Below are 20,714 nucleotides of genomic sequence, written 5' to 3'. Positions count from 1 at the left end.
CTTCATATCCCTGGGACTGTGCACCCTCATAGCTTGTCCATATCTCCTGGAGTGAGTACTTCATATCCCTGGGACTGTGCATCCTCATAGCTTGTCTGTATCTCCTGGGGTGAGTACTTTATATCCCTGGGACTGTGTCCACTCATAGCTTGTCTGTATCTCCTGGGGTGAGTACTTCATATCCCTGGGACTGGGCACCCTCATAGCTTGTCCGTATCTCCTGGGGTGAGTACTTCATATCGCTGGTACTGGGCACCCTCATAGCTTGTCTGTATCTCCTGGGGTGAGTACTTTATATCCCTGGAACTGTGTCCCCTCATAGCTTGTCCGTATCTCCTGGGGTGAGTACTTCATATCCCTGGGACTGGGCACCCTCATAGCTTGTCTGTATCTCCTGGGGTGAGTACTTTATATCCCTGGAACTGTGCACCCTCATAGCTTGTCTGTATCTCCTGGGGTGAGTACTTCATATCCCTGGGACTGGGCACCCTCATAGCTTGTCTGTATCTCCTGGGGTGAGTACTTTATATCCCTGGAACTGTGTCCCCTCATAGCTTGTCCGTATCTCCTGGGGTGAGTACTTCATATCCCTTGCAAGCATGAGTTAGATTTCACAAATAGTATTGGAGAAAATGAAAAAATGAAAATATGGACTCTCATTAAATTCTTGATTGACACACTTACACAATGACATCTTTGTGCTGTGGCAGATCCTTGGACCAGGAGCAGCAGGTCATCGACTGGATCAAGTGGCTCATGACAAACGAGAGCATCTTCGAGAAGTGAGTCGATTCCTTTCACATTATTGCCTTGTGGAGTGGATGCTTTATGCCTAGAGATTGCCCAGTAGGATGAGTTGATCCTTTATGCATATTTTGTATGCCTTGTAGAGTAGATGCTTTGTGCATGGTATGTTGTTACACCTTGTCTTGAATCATTAGTCGATAATGACAACAATGATGAACATGGTATCTTTGCTAATTGACCAGTCACAACTGACTTCCCAGCCTAACTGGCAGTACCATGACAACATTAAAGACATGTACATGATAAGGATACTTGATCATACATTCTATTCTGTGTGAGATGGAATAAAATGTTTACAAAGGGACATAACTCTTGTAGCCTTCTTGCATACCATGAATAATAATATAGTAACCTCATAAAGATTATCATTGATTGATTGATAGAGTATGTTTTTACACCACTTTTAGCAATATTTCAGAAATATCACATTGGGGACATCAGAAATGGGCTTCACACATTCATAAGATTATCATGTTTGCCTTGGAGTGTAATGTTGATCATAAGATGTCCTTTGTAACATCATGATTAGAATAAGGTCCCCTTGTTTTCATCCTAACTCTGACCACTGGTGTGATTCTTCCTGCAGGGAAGCTGCAAGTGGGACATCATTTGGTGAGATGCTGTTCCTGATAGCCCTGCACTTCCACAACAACCAGATACATGCCATAGCTGACCTGGTGTGCAAGACTCTCGGCATGAAGGTAGTTAACCCATATACATTGCTGTCAAGGTTTCAACGCTCTCCTTTGGTAAACCGACTCTCAGACCTGAACTGTCACGATATGGCTGAAATATTGCCGATGTGACGTAAAGCATTAACTCACTCACTCACTCGGACCTGAACCTGATCAGTGTTTTATCAGTTTCTCCAGCCATTCTTCAAACCGAGAGCCTTCATGTCATGCAGGGGGGCACGGGTGGCCCAGTCATCTAAGGCGCTGCAATTCGCTGTGCAGAGTTGCTTCCCTCGGATATGCCTGAAAGATATGATTGTGGGTTACTCGATTATATTTCTAGGTTTGTCAGCACCATACCCGTGCTCGTGGGTTTCTCCAAACTGGTAAACGTCTAAGACCAGCACCACAGGGTTTCCTCCCACATTAAGCTGACACGCCATGATATAACTGGAATACTGTTAAAAGCGGCATTAAACCTAACTCACTCACTCACTCATGTCATGCAGATGTCTTTGTAATGCTGTGTTGTTTCAGCAACATGTGTTATTAATTACAACATAGTAAACATGCCTTACATTGAACACCTTCAAAGAGGAAATAGTGCACAAGAACCACAATTATGCCATATACAGATCATCTGGCATAATACCTATGCCAAAGACATTAATTTGTTTGATTTGATACCAGAAACTACTGAAGTTTACATGAATGAAAGTTTGCATGCTTATTTGAGAGAGACTTGTCAAGATTGAGTTCAAAAACTGGTCCCTTAATGTATTTTTTACACAGTTATGACCATTGATCCATGTTATTTTAGTAAGTGCATAGTGTCTGCAATAGGGACAAGTTTTCTCAGAAACTACTGAAGTTAGCTTAAATCTAAGATATACTTATCAAGACTGAGTTATGATTTCCAGAGGAGGGACCTTTTATGTGTATTAATTTCACATAAGACGGTGCAAGTGCCTATCTCTACTTATGCCTTTATAGGACTCTTTTTTTATGGTTTGTATTCACTACTACATGAACAAAGAAAACCTTGTAATTATTATTGTTATTATTATCATCATCAGAGTGCAGTGAAGGCCAATGCTCTGTCCAGGATGCGGCAGATCTTCACACAGGAGCTATTCACAGAGCAGGTAGGTACTCCATCCCACTCCTTTAATCTCATCCTCTATCAACATGATCAAGCATGTTTTATAATTGTCTTCATCAGTTCTTTCTTGTCATAAGCACAACTGTTTGTGTTGGGTCATGCTTTATCTACTGTGGTTTGCCTGATCATTTTCTAGACCGCCTCAGTGGTCTAGTGGAAGAGCGTCTGCCCGGAGAGCGGAAGGTCCAGGATTCGATCCCCGACCGCGTCATACCAAAAGGCGTTAAAAGATGGTACATTTTGTTACCCTGTCTGGCGCTCGTCATTAAGGGGCTAAAACAAGGACTGATCGGCTCGGAGTCCGTATACTGTGTCTGAGTGGGGTATTCATGTTAAACTGCGGCATGGTATCTCAGTGAGCTAGCACTATAAATCGGCATCAGTCCGGACTAGTAGAAGCAGCCACACAAACACACGCACGTCGCTATATAAGTGCAATAATCTTGGACACGACGTTAAACCCCATTTCACCTCACCTCACCTCACCTCACCTGATCATTTTCTGCAGTTTTTTGTGATTCCTAGAGGTGTGGGGATATTGTTGTATGAGGCCACCAGTATGCTGGTGTGCAAGGGCTGTGTTGGGGTTCTAGGCCACCAGTATGCTGGTGTGCAAGGGCTGTGTTGGGGTTCTAGGCCACCAGTATGCTGGTGTGCAAGGGCTGTGTTGGGGTTCTAGGCCACCAGTATGCTGGTGTGCAAGGGCTGTATTGGGGTACTAGGCCCCCAGTATGCTGGTGTGCAAGGGCTGTATTGGGGTACTAGGCCCCCAGCATGCTGGTGTGCAGGGGATGTATTGGGGTACTAGGCCCCCAGAATGCTGGTGTGCAAGGGCTGTATTGGGGTATTAGGCCCCCAGCATGCTGGAGTGCAAGGGCTGTATTGGGGTACTAGGCCCACAGCATGCTGGTGTGCAAAGGGCTGTATTGGGGTATTAGGCCCCCAGCATGCTGTTGTGCAAGGGCTGTATTGGGGTACTAGGCCCACAGCATGCTGGAGTGCAAGGGCTGTATTGGGGTACTAGGCCCCCAGCATGCTGGAGTGCAAGGGCTGTATTGGGGTATTAGGCCCCCAGCATGCTGGAGTGCAAGGGCTGTATTGGGGTACTAGGCCCACAGCATGCTGGTGTGCAAAGGGCTGTATTGGGGTATTAGGCCCCCAGCATGCTGTTGTGCAAGGGCTGTATTGGGGTACTAGGCCCACAGCATGCTGGAGTGCAAGGGCTGTATTGGGGTACTAGGCCCCCAGCATGCTGGAGTGCAAGGGCTGTATTGGGGTATTAGGCCCCCAGCATGCTGGAGTGCAAGGGCTGTATTGGGGTACTAGGCCCACAGCATGCTGTTGTGCAGGGGATGTATTGGGGTACTAGGCCCACAGCATGCTGTTGTGCAGGGGATGTATTGGGGTATTAGGCCCCCAGCATGCTGGTGTGCAAGGGCTGTATTGGGGTACTAGGCCCCCAGCATGCTGTTGTGCAGGGGATGTATTGGGGTATTAGGCCCACAGCATGCTGGAGTGCAAGGGCTGTATTGGGGTACTAGGCCCACAGCATGCTGTTGTGCAGGGGATGTATTGGGGTACTAGGCCCCCAGCATGCTGGTGTGCAAGGGCTGTATTGGGGTACTAGGCCCCCAGCATGCTGGTGTGCAGGGGATGTATTGGGGTACTAGGCCCCCAGCATGCTGGTGTGCAAGGGCTGTATTGGGGTATTAGGCCCCCAGCATGCTGGTGTGCAGGGGATGTATTGGGGTACTAGGCCCACAGCATGCTGGAGTGCAAGGGCTGTATTGGGGTATTAGGCCCCCAGTATGCTGGTGTGCAGGGGATGTATTGGGGTACTAGGCCCCCAGTATGCTGGTGTGCAAGGGCTGTATTGGGGTACTAGGCCCCCAGCATGCTGTTGTGCAAGGGCTGTATTGGGGTATTAGGCCCCCAGTATGCTGGTGTGCAAGGCTGTATTGGGGTTATTAGGCCCCCAGTATGCTGGTGTGCAAGGGCTGTATTACGGAACAAAACAGTACTGCCTTTTTCTCAAATATGTCATGAGTGTTGCTGACAGGTCAAATACTTTCAAAGTCTTAGGATTTCTGAAAAGAAACCATAAATCAGGAAACTTGACCACATTCAGGTTGAAATGAAACATACTTGTTGAAGAGTGATGTAGGTAATTAACAGCATTCCCACACATACAAACACGAAAAGAAGGAATTTGATTTGAAGTATTATGATATGTATTGTGAGCTGTACATTATAATAGGAATCATACCATGTCTCCATGTCCACACTTTTACTGAAGTCCATAATGTATGATGTTTGTTCCAGGTGATAGCGTCACATGCTGTCAAGATCCCCGTCACTCCCAACCTGAACGCCACCATGTCGGGTTACCTCCCCTTACACAGCATCTGTCAACTACTCAAGAGTCGTGTTTTCTCCAAACACAAAGTTGCAATCAAGGTATCGTATCACTGGAAATACTGACTGCTGATTTCTTTAGATTTAGTACCTCGAAACAAATAATGCCAAATATTAATGTCAGCTCAAGAGGTACATTCACATTAGCTGAAGCCAAATACTTGCCGTAAGAGGCGACTAACGGGAGAGGGTGGTCAGGCTCGCTGACTTGGATGATGCATGTCATCGTATCCCAATTGCGTGGTTTGATGCTCATGATGTCAATCTGGATTGTCTGGTTCATACTGCTGTCATATAGCTGGAATATTGCTGAGTGTGGCGTTAAACAACAAACAAACAGACCTATGACAATGCTGAGCACGGTATAGAAACTTAGGAGCATGATCCATGTCCACTGAAGTTAGGGAGAAGATAGGGATTGTTTACATGAATTGTTGAACTCTGTACTCAAGGTGTTTTAAAATGTCCAGTCTTGTATGTTTATTTAGGCTATATTTTTTTCTATTTGTTTGATTCTGTTTAGCATTTAATTGCTTAATAACAGGTGATGTTTCCTGTAGCAAATCACTCTGTAGTGAAGCCAGGGAGAAACGTTTTACTGTGCCCTATGTTTAAGAGGCAACTAAACTGAGGATCTGGAAGATGTGTGACCTGGTTGATTGTGTGTCATTTACATGACAGCGGTGTGTTCTGCATTCAGGATTATTCCAGTTATCCTACAACAACCTGTAAATAATTCAGTCAGTCATGAGACAATGCAGTTGTTGATATTTTGAGGAGCCATTTACGACTTTAAGGCATGTTGACATGCCATCACCGAGCCTGACCACCTGAACGTTTCAGTCACCTCTTAAGACCAGCATAACCACTTGTTAACATGTCCCGGACTCAATTATTTACTGGTTTCTATTACAGAACTTGAATGTTGTTGACTGCAAAATTAAAGAATATTCAATCACCAACTGTAGCAGGTCCCACATTGTCATTAAAATTCATTGTTGATTTTCAGGATTGGATCTACAAACAAATATTACACAGTTCTCTCCCCTTACACCCTCTCCTGCCTCAACTCATAGAGACGTATGTGAACTCAATCATTGTGAAAGGTGCTAAAACTGAACACACCAATGAGCCGCTCACAGAGCAGGAAATACTGGCTGTGTACAGAGACTCAGTGACACATAAACAATCGGCTAAACAGAGGCAGCAGTCGCCATCGGACATACGCCAGGACAATCTGTCTCCACAGCTGCTGGTCTTGTATTATGTGCTGCTCTATGAGGATACACTCATGAACCACATGAAGACTATAGGTGAGTCAGGACTTTACTGATGAAGACTATAGCATGTATAGGTGAGTCAGGACTTTACTGATGAAGACTATAGGTGAGTCAGGACTTTACTGATGAAGACTATAGGTGAGTCAGGACTTTACTGATGAAGACTATGGGTGAGTCAGGACTTTACTGATGAAGACTATAGGTGAGTCAGGACTTTACTGATGAAGACTATGGGTGAGTCAGGACTTTACTGATGAAGACTATAGGTGATTCAGGACTTTACTGATGAAGACTATCGGTGAGTCAGGACTTTACTGATGAAGACTATGGGTGAGTTAGGACTTTACTGATGAAGACTATAGGTGAGTCAGGACTTTACTGATGAAGACTATGGGTGAGTCAGGACTTTACTGATGAAGACTATAGGTGAGTCAGGACTTTACTGATGAAGACTATAGGTGAGTCAGGACTTTACTGATGAAGACTATAGGTGAGTCAGGACTTTACTGATGAAGACTATCGGTGAGTCAGGACTTTACTGATGAAGACTATGGGTGAGTTAGGACTTTACTGATGAAGACTATAGGTGAGTCAGGACTTTACTGATGAAGACTATGGGTGAGTCAGGACTTAACTGATGAAGACTGTAGGCTAGTCAGGACAATTCTTTTTATTCTCTTTCAGATTAAATCCTCCTTGGGGCACTTATTGCATTTTCCTTGCTCAAGAAAATCTACATGACATAGTTGTAACCATTTTCCTTAATAAAAAATGTTACCACACAAAAAACTTCGTTTTTGAATGATATACGACCACCCTTACGGGGCCTCACCCCCCACGGCGCCTCACGCCAGGGGGAGCAACTCTCACCCAAATCACTTTCCTTATGTCATCTGTAAGAGACAGACTTGCTGATTTTTCACACAAGACAAAATAAGTATCTATCGTTCAACAAGCAGTGACAAGAACATTGGCTGACCAAACTGTATGTATGGTACATTTCTTTCATTGCAAAGGCGTATTACCTCGCATTGTAAAGTTATAGAGTTGTAATTATACGCCATGTGCACGGTACCTTTGAATTCAAATGGCCGTAATGGCGTCCATATTGTAGTTCCACGGGCTGATACATGTAACACCAAGGCCATTAGAAACGGCTTGGGGTTTTGTTATATCAAACAGCATTGGTCTACAATTTTTTCCTTTACAAAAACCCAAGGTGGTGTGTTAATTTATAAACTACACTTACCTTTTTTACGGGTTTTTACACCTTCGCTCGTAACACGCCCCCTTTGGTGTTATAATTATACTACGACATTGGCTATTAGTATCGCGTTACAAATCGCATTCTATATTACGCCTTTGCTTCTAGTTTCACAATTTATGCACGTATCTTTCCGATCTTTATATCGCACTGATACACTTTAATACCCTTCCCGCCCACCTCAGAAATTACGGTCTTTTTTACAAAGACCTTCAAACTGTGTATGGGTTGTTATAAGACAGGCATGAACGCTGCCTTAAATGTCTGGTGGAGGACGGGCATTGCCTTTACCCCCCGGGCCCCCAAAAAGAGACAAGTTGACTTGCTCCACTTTAAAGAGGTCTATTAAAGGCGGGGATAGATATCAGATCTGCTGAGACCTCCCCACCCCCCTGCCCATCTAAAAAGGGTAAAATAAAAAAATAAAAAGCTGCCGAGACTGTCTGCCCTGCTCCCTCTCCGGGGGCCGGGGGAGAAGGCTCGAGGGTCCCCGTAGTAAGCACTGCACCCTCTCCGTCACTGTCTTTGGCAGACTTTTCTGCGTTACTTAAGTCGCAGATGGCGTCGATGTGGGAGGAGGTGACCTCGGGTGCAGAGGCACGTGCGGGACAGGATTGTCCAGGTACTGCCTCAGGTGGCTGCGCCCATGCCAGACGCCGAGACCCCTAACTTGACTAAGGTCAAGCAGGGCCGTCGGTTGAAGGCTGCTTACATGTGCTTTGAGGTGCAATATCATAATGCATGCCAACAGCTCCGTGTGTCCGCACACCCTGCGTATCTGTCGGCTGTACAGAGGGAGTAAGCGGGAGAGGGAGTTGGCCGCGCAACTAACGGAAGTTCAGTCATCTTGCCCGGGACGCTATTCGTAGCTGTGCCTCGCTCATGATGTGTGCTGTCATGCGCAGGCTGTGGATGTCGGTATCTAAATACTCGACTTCCACACGCCAAGACCTACTTGCTTTGCCGTATAAGATAGGTGCCACCCTCTTCCCTGGCGCTCAGCAGGTGGTCCGAGAGGCCGCTCAATTGTATACTTCCATCATAGACTCTAAGGCCTTGTTGGAGGTACCAAGCGTTAAAACCACGTAAGCGGGCCTCTCCACTTGACCCCTCCTACGCTGACGCACCGGGTCAGAAGTCCACACCTGCTTGGATGCAGTCGCTTCCTTCAGGTAAGGGCGACGGGAGGAGCAAGAGAGACCGGGGCAAGGCAGCTGGTCGAGGCCAACAGCTTTTTCGCGGGGCTGGGAACCCATCGGGTGGACCCACAGTCGCAAGTTATCGAACTGCCGACAGCCGGGGTCCACTGCCTCCAGCCGGATGTCCCCGTAGGCGGCCGACTGGCTCTATTCCTGAAGGAATGGGAGACAGTTACATCACAATCCCCGGACCCCGTCCACTATAGGGGATGGCCATTTGCCTCGGTGGAAACATCATCTGCCCCCTCCCCCTTTAGGATAAAGCACACTCCGGTGCCTGCTACCCGAGAAAGGCGGAATTCCTCCGTGCCGAGGTCGACGCACTTCTTATGAAAGCTGCGATCGAACCGGGTCCCGAGGGACAGGAAAGCGAGGGCTTCTACTCGACTTATTTCCTAGTCACCAAACAGTGATCTCAGCTGTCGAGACAGGAGAATGGCTAACGTCAATAGACTTAAAATACGCCTATCTCCACATACCCATACACCCCGAGTTCAAGAAATACCTGAGGTTTTCTTTCGACGGGAGGTGTTATCAGTTCAGGGTTCTACCATTCGGGATCTACACGGCCCCGAGGGTGTTCACCAAGCTGATGTTTGTTTCCTGCCCAAGTGGCCAGGTCGAAAGGTCGGTTCTGCCATCCGTACCTCGTCAACTGGTTACTAAGAACTCTATCGCAATCCCTGAGTCAGATAGCTACACAAGAAGTGATAGACATTCTGATCACTCGAGGGTGGATGGTCAATCTCAAGAAGTCAGATCTGAGCCCCACCCAGAATCTAGTCTTCCTAGGGGCTACTTTCAACATGGTGAGAGGACGTGTATCTCTATCACAAGATATCAAGTTCAAGTCACACTGCTCGTACATGGCTCCAGTTACTGGACAACATGGCGGCGGCAGTGGATGTGGTCTGGCGGGCGCGCTTGAGAATGAGTCCCATTCAATAAGCACTACGTCGATTTTAGGCGAACTCGGAAGATCTCGAGACTGTGCTCGAGACTCCGTAGTGGCTCATTACACACCTCCAGTGGTGGACCGAGGTCGGGAATCTGTCCCGGGGGCTACCGCTCGACACCCCCGTTCCGTCTCTCACAGTTCAAACAGACGCGTCACTCTCCGGCTGGGGAGGCGTTCTGAATGATCACACTGCCTGGGGACTATGGTCCCAGCAGGAGATCAAACTGCATATCAATGTGCTAGAACTGAGAGCGGTCAGGTTGGTGTTCCAACGCTTCCCGGATCTGCTTCGTGGCCAAGTGGTTTGTCTAGAGATGGAAAACCAAACGGCGATGACTTACATCTGGAAGCAGAGGGGATCGGCGTCTCCGTCGCTTCGACAAAAGACGTGGCAGTTCCTACTATAGTGCGACTCTCACAATATCAGGTTGCTACCTGTTTATCTCCCGGGGGTAGACAACGTCCGTGCGGACGCTCTGTCTCGCCGGATGCTCGCTTCTCACGAGTGGAGGCTCGACCCGGGGATATTCGGGATTTTCTCCCTGTTATACAGGTCGTTACAGGTGGATAGGTTTGCGTCTGGGATGAATCACCAGACACCAACGTTCTGCTCCCGAGTCCCCGACCCGAGGTCGGTGGCACCGGACGCCTTCCAGCTAGATTGGACAGACAGTTCTGTGAGCATTCCCCCCAGTAACTCTCATTTCCAAGGTCCTGTCTCAGCTAGGCACTCAGCCTGCGCGACTAATTGTGCTCCTGGCACCTCTTTAGTCGGCGCAGAGTTGGTTTTCAGTAATACTCAGGTTTCTGGCTCAGCCTCCTGTTATATTACCTTTACGACCGGACCTCCTATCCCAGAACGGGGCCCTCCACCCGAATCCCAGGATTCAATGGGTGGCTTGGCCACTGTCAGGAATCGCCTCCAGAAGAGCGGTATTCCTGCATGAGTTGCAGACACAATACTGGCTCCGCTGAGGGATTCGACAAACGTTCAGTACGAGGATAGATAGGCCTGCTATGCGCGCTGGTGTGTCGATAGAGGGATTGCAGATCTTTTTTCTGCAGATCTCGTAGCGGTGCTTGAGTTCCTCCAGTCGCGACTAGATGACGGCCTGGCCGCATCAACAGTCCGAGGGTACTCTACAGCTATCGCAGCTTTTCACATCCCTGTCGACTGGGCACTTCTGGGTGCACACCCAATAGTGCAGCGCTTTTTAGCTGGTGTGGACAGGATCCGACCCCCTTGGGACTTGTCAATCGTTCTCGATTGGCTGTCCGGTCCTTCCTTTTGGGATCTGTCGTCTCTCTCTCTTCAGCTGTTGAGCTGGAAGACAGTGTTCCTTGTGGGGGTAACGTACGGCAGACGGGTAGGCGACACGTTCATCAAACATTACAAACTCGACAAACACTCAAGCGAGCGTGCTCGGTTTGGTCAGTCAGTTCTCCGAACTGGGCAAAGTTCTAATCTCTAGCAGATTGAGCATTCGAGATTTTAGACAGTCCTCCGGTTATACTGCTCAGGAATGGTCCGGATTTTATCTTCTGCGGTCGATAAATATCAGTCCTTACTACTCGATGATACTCGTATTTTGCACATGCACTCCTTCGATCTTTGGGGACCCTCTGGCCTAGCTCAGCGCGGGTTATAGTCTCTCGTGATCTACACCCCTATATCACTTGTTCAAAAAAGTGGGGTGGGGTGGGGGGTGTTTCGAGTTCTCAACTTATGACATACGGCAAAAACAGGCTTTATCATAATATATGGTCGACCACGCCCTGTCTCTAGCCCCCGCCTTTCGACGGTGGAGCCTCACGATAAGGTTGGTTCCATTTATTGAGGCCCCGTAAGGGTGGTCGTATATCATACAAAAACGAAGTTTTTTGTGTGGTAACATTTTTTATTAAGGAAAATGGTTACTACTATGTCATGTAGATTTTCTTGAGCAAGGAAAATGCAATAAGTGCCCCAAGGAGGATTTCATCAGAGAATTCATAACCTCTACAGGTTTGTAAATATTTATGAAAACTGTGGGTGAGTCAAGACAACAGAGCAGATGACCTGGACATGCAAAGTAACCTTCCAGCTTTGTTAGTTTGTTTAGAGCTAATGTAGTTACAGATCATATCTTTCATTCTTCCACCACAGTGTTACTAAAGAGTCCGATCAAATCTTACTCCGATACCATCATGTCGAAGATCCCTATCAACTATCTCATCCAAGCAGCTCTCAAGGAACAACAGATGTATGCTGGCCTGTTTGCCCCTCTCACAAGGTAGGCCGGACAGAATCATTGTGATTGTACCATCCATTGCAGTGAACGACTCCTGATTTAATCAATTGGACCATTAGAAGTACATGTATATTGATTTATCCATAGTTTGAGACAAATCTTTGTGAAAAATCCTTCATGAAAGTATTTGTTTATTCTGAAGCCCATGGCGTAGTACTGCATTCCCTGTTGGGATTTCAGGGTGAAATGTGCCCATAGTGCCTCTACAAATGGCTAGTCAGGTGCTTGACCTGGCTGATTGTGTCAGTGCCAAGACTCTCAAATTACTTATAGGCTGCAGTGATGTTGCTTGAATAGTGCTGAATCACTCACACTGTTGCACATTTATGAAAACAAAACACTTGCACATCTTATAACTTCATTAAATGCCGGAAAGCTATGTAAGTGTATGGCTGTTTTTTTAGGCTGTTGGTGACTCAGTACCCACACCTGTGTCTGGTGGAGGACTGGCTGGAAGAGAGTCTCACAACGCAGCAGCAGCAGCAGATGAACAAGTCCAAGGTGGTCCACTCCTTCTCTCCATCAACATATCAAGAAGGTAGGTTGTCTCTAGCATGTCACACAAGTACTGTTTCATTTGTTGGTGGTTTGCCTCCAGCATGTCACACAAGTACTGTTTTATTTGTTGGTAGTTTGGCTCCAGCATGTCACACAAGTACTGTTTTATTTGTTGGTAGTTTGGCTCCAGCATGTCACACAAGCACTGTTTCATTTGTTGGTGGTTTGGCTCCAGCATGTCACACAAGCACTGTTTTATTTGTTGGTTGTATGGCTCCAGCATGTCACACAAGCACTGTTTCATTTGTTGGTAGTTTGGCTCCAGCATGTCACACAAGAACTGTTTCATTTGTTGGTGGTTGGGCTCAAGCATGTCACACAAGTACTGTTTTATTTGTTGTTAGTTTGCCTCCAGCATGTCACACAAGAACTGTTTCATTTGTTGGTGGTTTGGCTCCAGCATGTCACACAAGCACTGTTTCATTTGTTGGTTGTATGGCTCCAGCATGTCACACAAGCACTGTTTCATTTGTTGGTTGTATGGCTCCAGCATGTCACACAAGTACTGTTTTATTTGTTGGTAGTTTGGCTCCAGCATGTCACACAAGCACTGTTTTATTTGTTGGTAGTTTGGCTCCAGCATGTCACACAAGAACTGTTTCATTTGTTGGTGGTTGGGCTCAAGCATGTCACACAAGTACTGTTTTATTTGTTGTTAGTTTGCCTCCAGCATGTCACACAAGAACTGTTTCATTTGTTGGTGGTTTGGCTCCAGCATGTCACACAAGCACTGTTTCATTTGTTGGTTGTATGGCTCCAGCATGTCACACAAGTACTGTTTCATTTGTTGGTAGTTTGGCTCCAGCATGTCACACAGGTACTGTTTTATTTGTTGGTTGTATGGCTCCAGCATGTCACACAAGCACTGTTTCATTTGTTGGTGGTTTGGCTCCAGCATGTCACACAAGCACTGTTTCATTTGTTGGTAGTTTGCCTCCAGCATGTCACACAAGCACTGTTTTATTTGTTGGTAGTTTGGCTCCAGCATGTCACACAAGTACTGTTTTATTTGTTGGTAGTTTGGCTCCAGCATGTCACACAAGAACTGTTTCATTTGTTGGTGGTTTGGCTCCAGCATGTCACACAAGCACTGTTTCATTTGTTTCTAGTTTGGTAGTTGATTATGATTGTCTGTACAGAACTTTTGAACAAAATAATCTCTACAAAAAGTATTTGTTGCAATGTATATATATGTTTTATTAAGCAATATTGATGATGTTAAATTCTTCATTCCAGCATTATCGGAGCTGCAGTCGTCTCCCACAAAAGTGATAGCTCACCTAGAGCACCTGTTGTCTCTTCCCTCCCTGGAGTTGATGCCTTACAATGATGTGTTGATCTCCAGCCTCCCCACCTTGCTGCTGGAGGGTACTCCACGACGTGTCCTTGACCTTGCCAAGAAAAACTGGTTCAAGGCTCATGCTGTATCCCCGAGAAGGTTAATTTTTTCACTCACTGACTCACTCACTTATTCATCCACTTGATTTGTTGTAGTAACTAACAGATGTCACCAAGTTTCATGCAAACAGCAAGTCTATTGATAGACTGAAACCATGCGTATCTGGTACATGTTAATCACCATAGGAAGATAGGATGGATCAGTGATGCTGTGACTATGTGCAGAGTTACCTCTCGTCTGCCAGGATCCACTGGTTGTGGGTTTTAGTGCCAGCCGTGATCCGTGGTTTGTTTGCACCGTACCTGTGCTTATCCCAACTGTGATCTATGTTTTGTCTGCACCTTGCCTGTGCTATCCCAACTATGATTCATGGTTTGTCTGCTCCATGCCTGTGCTTCTCCCAACTATGCCCTGTTGTTTGTCAGCACGATGCCTGTGCTTCTCCCAACTATGCCCTGTTGTTTGTCAGCACGATGCCTGTGCTTCTCCCAACTATGCCCTGTTGTTTGTCTGCTCCATGCCTGTGCTTCTCCCAACTATGCCCTGTTGTTTGTCAGCACGATGCCTGTGCTTCTCCCAACTATGCCCTGTTGTTTGTCAGCACGATGCCTGTGCTTCTCCCAACTATGCCCTGTTGTTTGTCAGCACGATGCCTGTGCTTATCCCAACTATGCCCTGTTGTTTGTCAGCACGATGCCTGTGCTTCTCCCAACTATGCCCTGTTGTTTGTCAGCACGATGCCTGTGCTTCTCCCAACTATGCCCTGTTGTTTGTCAGCACGATGCCTGTGCTTCTCCCAACTATGCCCTGTTGTTTGTCAGCACGATGCCTGTGCTTCTCCCAACTATGCCCTGTTGTTTGTCAGCACGATGCCTGTGCTTATCCCAACTATGCCCTGTTGTTTGTCTGCACCATGCCTGTGCTTCTCCCAACTATGCCCTGTTGTTTGTCAGCACGATGCCTGTGCTTCTCCCAACTATGCCCTGTTGTTTGTCAGCACGATGCCTGTGCTTCTCCCAACTATGCCCTGTTGTTTGTCAGCACGATGCCTGTGCTTATCCCAACTATGCCCTGTTGTTTGTCAGCACGATGCCTGTGCTTATCCCAACTATGCCCTGTTGTTTGTCTGCACCATGCCTGTGCTTATCCTAACTATGCCCTGTTGTTTGTCTGCACCATGCCTGTGCTTCTCCCAACTATGCCCTGTTGTTTGTCAGCACGATGCCTGTGCTTCTCCCAACTATGCCCTGTTGTTTGTCTGCACCATGCCTGTGGGTATTGGTTTCACCAATGACAAACAGCTATGATCTGTATTAATTTAGTTTTTCCTTCCACATTAAATTGCCACACTGTCACAGGACTGAGATAGCAGTGTTAAACACAGCTCACTATCTCATTAAACATGTTCTAGAAAAGATTGAAATACAAACCGTCTTCTCTCTCTCTCTTTCTTTCTTTTACTCTCATATCATGTTGCATACCTTATGTTTAGTCACCCCTCATGCCAGGTATGAAAAACTCGCTTTATAGATGGTATTTGTGCAGTATGTAGTATTCAGATTGGTCAGAGTACATTACCTCAGTGAATCAAGTTGTTGTTCCTGTTGGTATTTCCAGCATCCGCTTGATGACCGTGAACGCTCTGCGGGCCAAGACACACGGGGTGTTCCAGGTGATGCCCCACACAGAGCAGGACATTGTGGTGGACCCCCTCATAGTGCTCCGATGTGACTGTCGAGTCTTCAGGTAAACAAGCGAATGAGTCAGTTGGACCCCATCATATTACCCCGATGTGACTGTCGAGTCTTCAGGTAAACAAGCGAATGAGTCAGTTGTACCCCTCATATTGCTCCGATGTGACTGTCGAGTCTTCAGGTAAACACGGAGGGAGTCAGTTGTACCCCCTCATATTGCTCCGATGTGACTGTCGAGTCTTCATGTAACACTGGAAGTTCTTACAACGTGCATGTGAGACTGTGGACCTTCTCAGATGGGTAACTTGGGAACTATTATGACCTTCACATGGTTCTGGGGAACTGTTATGACCTTCACGGGGTACTGGGGAACTTTTATGATCTTGACAGGGTATTGGGGAACTGTTATGACCTTTACGGGGTACTGGGGAACTTTTATGACCTTCACAGGGTATTGGGGAACTGTTGTGACCTTTACCGGGTACTGGGGAACTTTTATGATCTTGACAGGGTATTGGGGAACTGTTATGACCTTCACAGGGTATTGGGGAACTGTTATGACCTTAACGGGGTACTGGGGAACTTTTATGACCTTCATCAGGTATTGGGGAACTGTTGTGACCTTTACCGGGTACTAGGGAACTTTTATGACCTTCATCAGGTACTGGGGAACTTGTATGACCTTCACAGGGTATTGGGGAACTGTTATGACCTTTACCGGGTACTTGGGATATGTTATGACCTTCATCAGGTACTGGGGAACTTGTATGACCTTCATTGGCCACTAGGGAACTATTATTCTCTTCATGGGGTACTGGGGACTGTACACCCCTGTACACCTCCTCTCACTCACTCTCTGTTTCCTAGAACCACCTCTACCCAGAGATACTGCTGTGTATCCTGTCCTCGTAACCTCCTCTCACTCAATATCTGTTCATCAGGAATCCCTTCATCCTTGAGATCATACTGTGTATCTCCTTGCAAGTCCACCCTTTCTCACTCACTTTCTGTATTCCAGAAACCCCTCAATCCTGGAGATAGTGCTGCGTATCCTGTCTGCATACACCCAGGCATGTCAGGTGTATTTGACAAACCACATCCAGACACACCCAATCCTGGACAACAACCTGCATGCAGAACATGAGAGACAGGACCTGAAGATAGCTCTGTCTGCAGCCCAGGAGAGCGCCATCATACAGATCCTGCTGGAGTGCTGTCACGTTGACAAGGAGGAGGTGACAGTCAGACAGTCCCTGTTGTATTCAGTGGCCAAAAAATCTAAATTCCGAGATCAATGTTTGTAAATTCTGGAACCAAATTTTGATAATTCTGCACACAATTTTGTAAACAATTGAGCTTAGTTTTCATGAATTTCGTAGTTCTGCACCTGTTTGACTTGTGGCAGGCATTTTAATAAGAATTGTCCACGGCTGGAAAAGCTTTTTGAAGTGAGTCTGGAGATAGCTTGTGTAAATATACAGACGTGCATGTACGGTAAGCCTTAATACAAACATCAACTTCACTTCAAAATAAGATAAATATCGGTTTACATTTTTAAAACCGTCTTTTGATTCACTTCAGCAGTGTATTTGACAAATTCTATGGCAAATCAATGGAAAATTCTGTGGAGGTTCTGTACAAAATGTGATTTTCTGCAAGGTACATTTCTGCACTGAGTGGACGTTTGTGCAAAATATTCCTTGATCGCGGACTACAGCTGGGACTGATCAGGGGACAAACATTAAAATATTTCGCATTATAATTTCTGGTGAGGGACAACAGATACATATAATGGTTGGTCCGACTCAAGTGTGTTTCCTTAAGGACCAGTAAAATTAAATACATGCTGGTCCGGTGATCTAGCATTATTTTGGGGATGAACAAAGTAATCTTAAATAAGTTTGTATGACTTTTGAAATCGGCGATAAATCGACTCAAGCTCCAAGCTAAACTAGCAACCTAAACAACCCTGTGTGGTACAGTGGTTACCTTCTTGACTGGTTTCTCATTCTAATTCATACTCATACTGTATGAACATGATAAAGTATCTGCGATCTGAGACCTACTTTGGCCAGCACCATTGTGTCTGTAGAGATCCAACAGGACCAGTAGATATTTCCATGTTCTGGTCCTTTGGACCACTGATCCATATTTGTCAGTGTCAAACACTGTATCCAGTCATTCCCAGTGGAAATCTATTCTTGCATCTTTAGCACTGAAAACACAAACACTCCATGAATTTAATTATTATGATAATTGCTCAGGTGCAGAACTACCTATGACATTTACAACTTTTTCTTTTTTTCTCCCTCAGACCCCCACAGGACAACTGTCCGATCTACGCGAGGTCCAGTGTCTGATATTCTCCCATCTCCACCAAGTCTTCATCGCCGACCCCAACCTGGCCAAGCTGGTCCACTTCCAGGTACATCTGCCACAGCCGACATACTGGTCCAGTTTACTTAGGTGTCACTGTGTGGAACTTTAAGCTTGAAATCTGTTCAGATGTACAAACTACACTTCATCCATGGACAATGTGTTGTTCTTTTCAAAACTGTACAAACCTGGAGTGCCCCATGCAGTCCACATACATCCACAATTAAACATGGAAGTCCAGGTGTCCTTGACATGACCCAAATGTTAAACATTGAAGATGTAGAGGGTCTTTAGATGCAAGTCCTTCAGCAGCACGCTTTACTGACCCCAGGCCTGGCCTTGATCTCGCACACTGAGTAAGATGTCATTGGAAGGAATTTCGGGGATGTATGCAAACTCAGTGGTGGGAGACAAGTTTCTACAAATACCTTTAATACTCATGGAAGCAGAAAAACAAGGGGTTACTTGCCTATCAGTGGGAACCTTTTAGGGGTTACTTGCCTATCAGTGGGAACCTGGTCTTTCATGACTTTTGTGCCATGGAATCATAAATATACCTTATGTACAAACTTTCTTACTGTCTACTTACAACTCATGTTTAGGTTGAACTTCTTTTGACAAGGAGGCAGAAAAAGCAATGTGCCTATTCCAATGTGTGTTTTCAGGGCTATGCCAGTGAGCTGATCCCACTGCTTGTGGCCGGAGTTCCCTCCATGCACATCTGTCTTGACTTCATCCCAGAGCTGCTTGGTCAGCCACAGACAGAAAAACAGGTCAGTCACATGTCTGCATGTTCACGAAAACAGGTCAGTCATACGTTTGCATGTTCAGAAAAAAAGGTCAGTCACATGTCTGCATGTACAAGAATGTGTATTCCCTGACTTTCATGTACAGTTGGGTTGCCTAGTGCTTCGAGCAAGTCAGTCAAGCTACAGACATTGCTTTGATGCATCACAGGTCAGTTTTGTTGTTCCTTGCTGAAAGTGGCATGAGACCACACCCACTCATCTCATGTACACGTGGCTTCCTTGGAGCTGAGAAAAGAATTGTGTGTCAGACAAGGAGGGCATTGTGACATTGTGTTTTGGCACCATGTAAAGGTAGGCCATCAGTTTGGAGGGATGCTTGTTCGTGTACTTACAAGCTGTGTTTTCAATGTAGAGCTAGATTACTCAGCTAGGTTACCCATTTTGAGAGTGCCAAATTAAGCACTCCCCTGTGTGAATGATGATCAGCCTCTGTGAGGAGGTTGATTGTACCCCCTGCCCCCATTGTTGTAGCATACTAAACCATTTACCATGCAGAAATGTTATAGGTAGGTGACAGGTATACAAAGTGTAAAAGTATTGCAACTCTATTCGTGATTTTTGCTTTCAACAACATTACCCGAATACCCAATACAAATTGCCGGGTCACAAAATTCTTCCTCCTTTTCCAAAAAGCTGTATCCCTGCTTGTTGCTGTTCATCTGACCCTGCTCAGATGTAGGGGGCGGTCGGGTAGCCGAGTGGATAAAGCATTCGCTCGTCACACCAAAGACCCGGGTTCGATTCCCGACATTGGTACAATGTGTGAAGCCCATTTCTGGTGTCCTCCGCTGTGATATTGCTGGAATATTGCTAAAAGCGGCGTAAAACCATACTCGCTCACTCACTCACTCACTGTTCAGATGCTGCTCAAACTTTCCAGCGCTGGTTTGTCTGGCCCAGACTTGCATCATTTACAAGTTACCATGTTATAAATGGAATTCTGTGGACTACCATGTAAAACAAACCAAGTATTTCTTTACCTCCTGTCCTGACTGTGTCATCCCGTCCTGACTGTGTCATCCCCTCCTGACCGTGTCATCCCGTCCTGACCGTGTCATCCCGTCCTGACCATGCCATCCCGTCCTGACCGTGTCATCCCGTCCTGACCGTGTCATCCCGTCCTAGACGTGTCATCCCGTCCTGACCGTGTCATCCCTTCCTGACCGTGTCATCCCGTCCTGACCGTGTCATCCCGTCCTGACCCCCTGACCGTGTCATCCCGTCCTGACCGTGCCATCCCGTCCTGACCGTGTCATCTCGTCCTGACCGTGTCATCTCGTCCTGACCGTGTCATCCCGTCCTGACCGTGTCATCCCGTCCTGACCATGCCATCCCGTCCTGACCGTGTCATCCTGTCCTGACCGTGTCATCCCGTCCTGACCCCCTGACCGTGTCATCCCGTCCTGACCGTGTCATCCCGTCCTGACCGTGTCATCCCGTCCTGACCGTGTCATCCCGTCCTGACCGTGTCATCCCGCCCTGACCGTGTCATCCCGTCCTGACCGTGTCATCCCGTCCTGACCGTGTCATCCCGTCCTGACCGTGCCATCCCGTCCTGACTGTGCCATCCCGTCCTGACTGTGCCATCCCTCTGTGTACAGGTGTTCTCCATCAAGCTGTTGAGTCATCTGTGCTGCCAGTACTCGCTGCCCAAGTCACTCAGTGTGGCCAAACTAGGTATCAACGTCATGTTCACCATGCTCACAGGTAAAGCTGCAACATTTAGTTCGTGTTTGTGTGTAGACTTGGGGGCATGGGTCGTCTAAGGTGCCGCAATTAGCTATACACAGTTGTGTCCCTTAGGCACCCTAGGAGCCTAAGATCGTGG

At 46.7% G+C, this 20,714-nt stretch overlaps 1 protein-coding gene across 3 annotated transcripts in view; it reads left to right on the top strand.

Moving 5' to 3' along the window:
- LOC124110417 (integrator complex subunit 2-like) overlaps nt 1-20,714 on the top strand; it is a 34,713-nt gene that overhangs the window by 11,723 nt on the left and 2,276 nt on the right. For all 3 annotated transcript variants that reach the window (XM_046469774.2, XM_046469775.2, XM_046469773.2), the window contains 13 exons: nt 711-782; nt 1,394-1,508; nt 2,558-2,626; nt 4,966-5,100; nt 6,068-6,371; nt 11,906-12,032; nt 12,455-12,588; nt 13,845-14,046; nt 15,625-15,753; nt 16,720-16,936; nt 18,016-18,126; nt 18,743-18,850; nt 20,488-20,593. In XM_046469774.2, the coding sequence (XP_046325730.2) occupies nt 711-782; nt 1,394-1,508; nt 2,558-2,626; nt 4,966-5,100; nt 6,068-6,371; nt 11,906-12,032; nt 12,455-12,588; nt 13,845-14,046; nt 15,625-15,753; nt 16,720-16,936; nt 18,016-18,126; nt 18,743-18,850; nt 20,488-20,593 (1,829 nt within the window). The remainder of the gene's footprint in view (nt 1-710; nt 783-1,393; nt 1,509-2,557; nt 2,627-4,965; nt 5,101-6,067; nt 6,372-11,905; nt 12,033-12,454; nt 12,589-13,844; nt 14,047-15,624; nt 15,754-16,719; nt 16,937-18,015; nt 18,127-18,742; nt 18,851-20,487; nt 20,594-20,714) is intronic.

This window comes from Haliotis rufescens, unplaced genomic scaffold (assembly GCF_023055435.1).
Source record: "Haliotis rufescens isolate VD_foot unplaced genomic scaffold, xgHalRufe1.0.p SCAF_15, whole genome shotgun sequence".
Lineage (NCBI taxonomy): Eukaryota > Metazoa > Mollusca > Gastropoda > Lepetellida > Haliotidae > Haliotis > Haliotis rufescens.
Note: the sequence above shows the minus strand (reverse complement) of the source record. Positions and strands in the feature narration are given on the sequence as shown.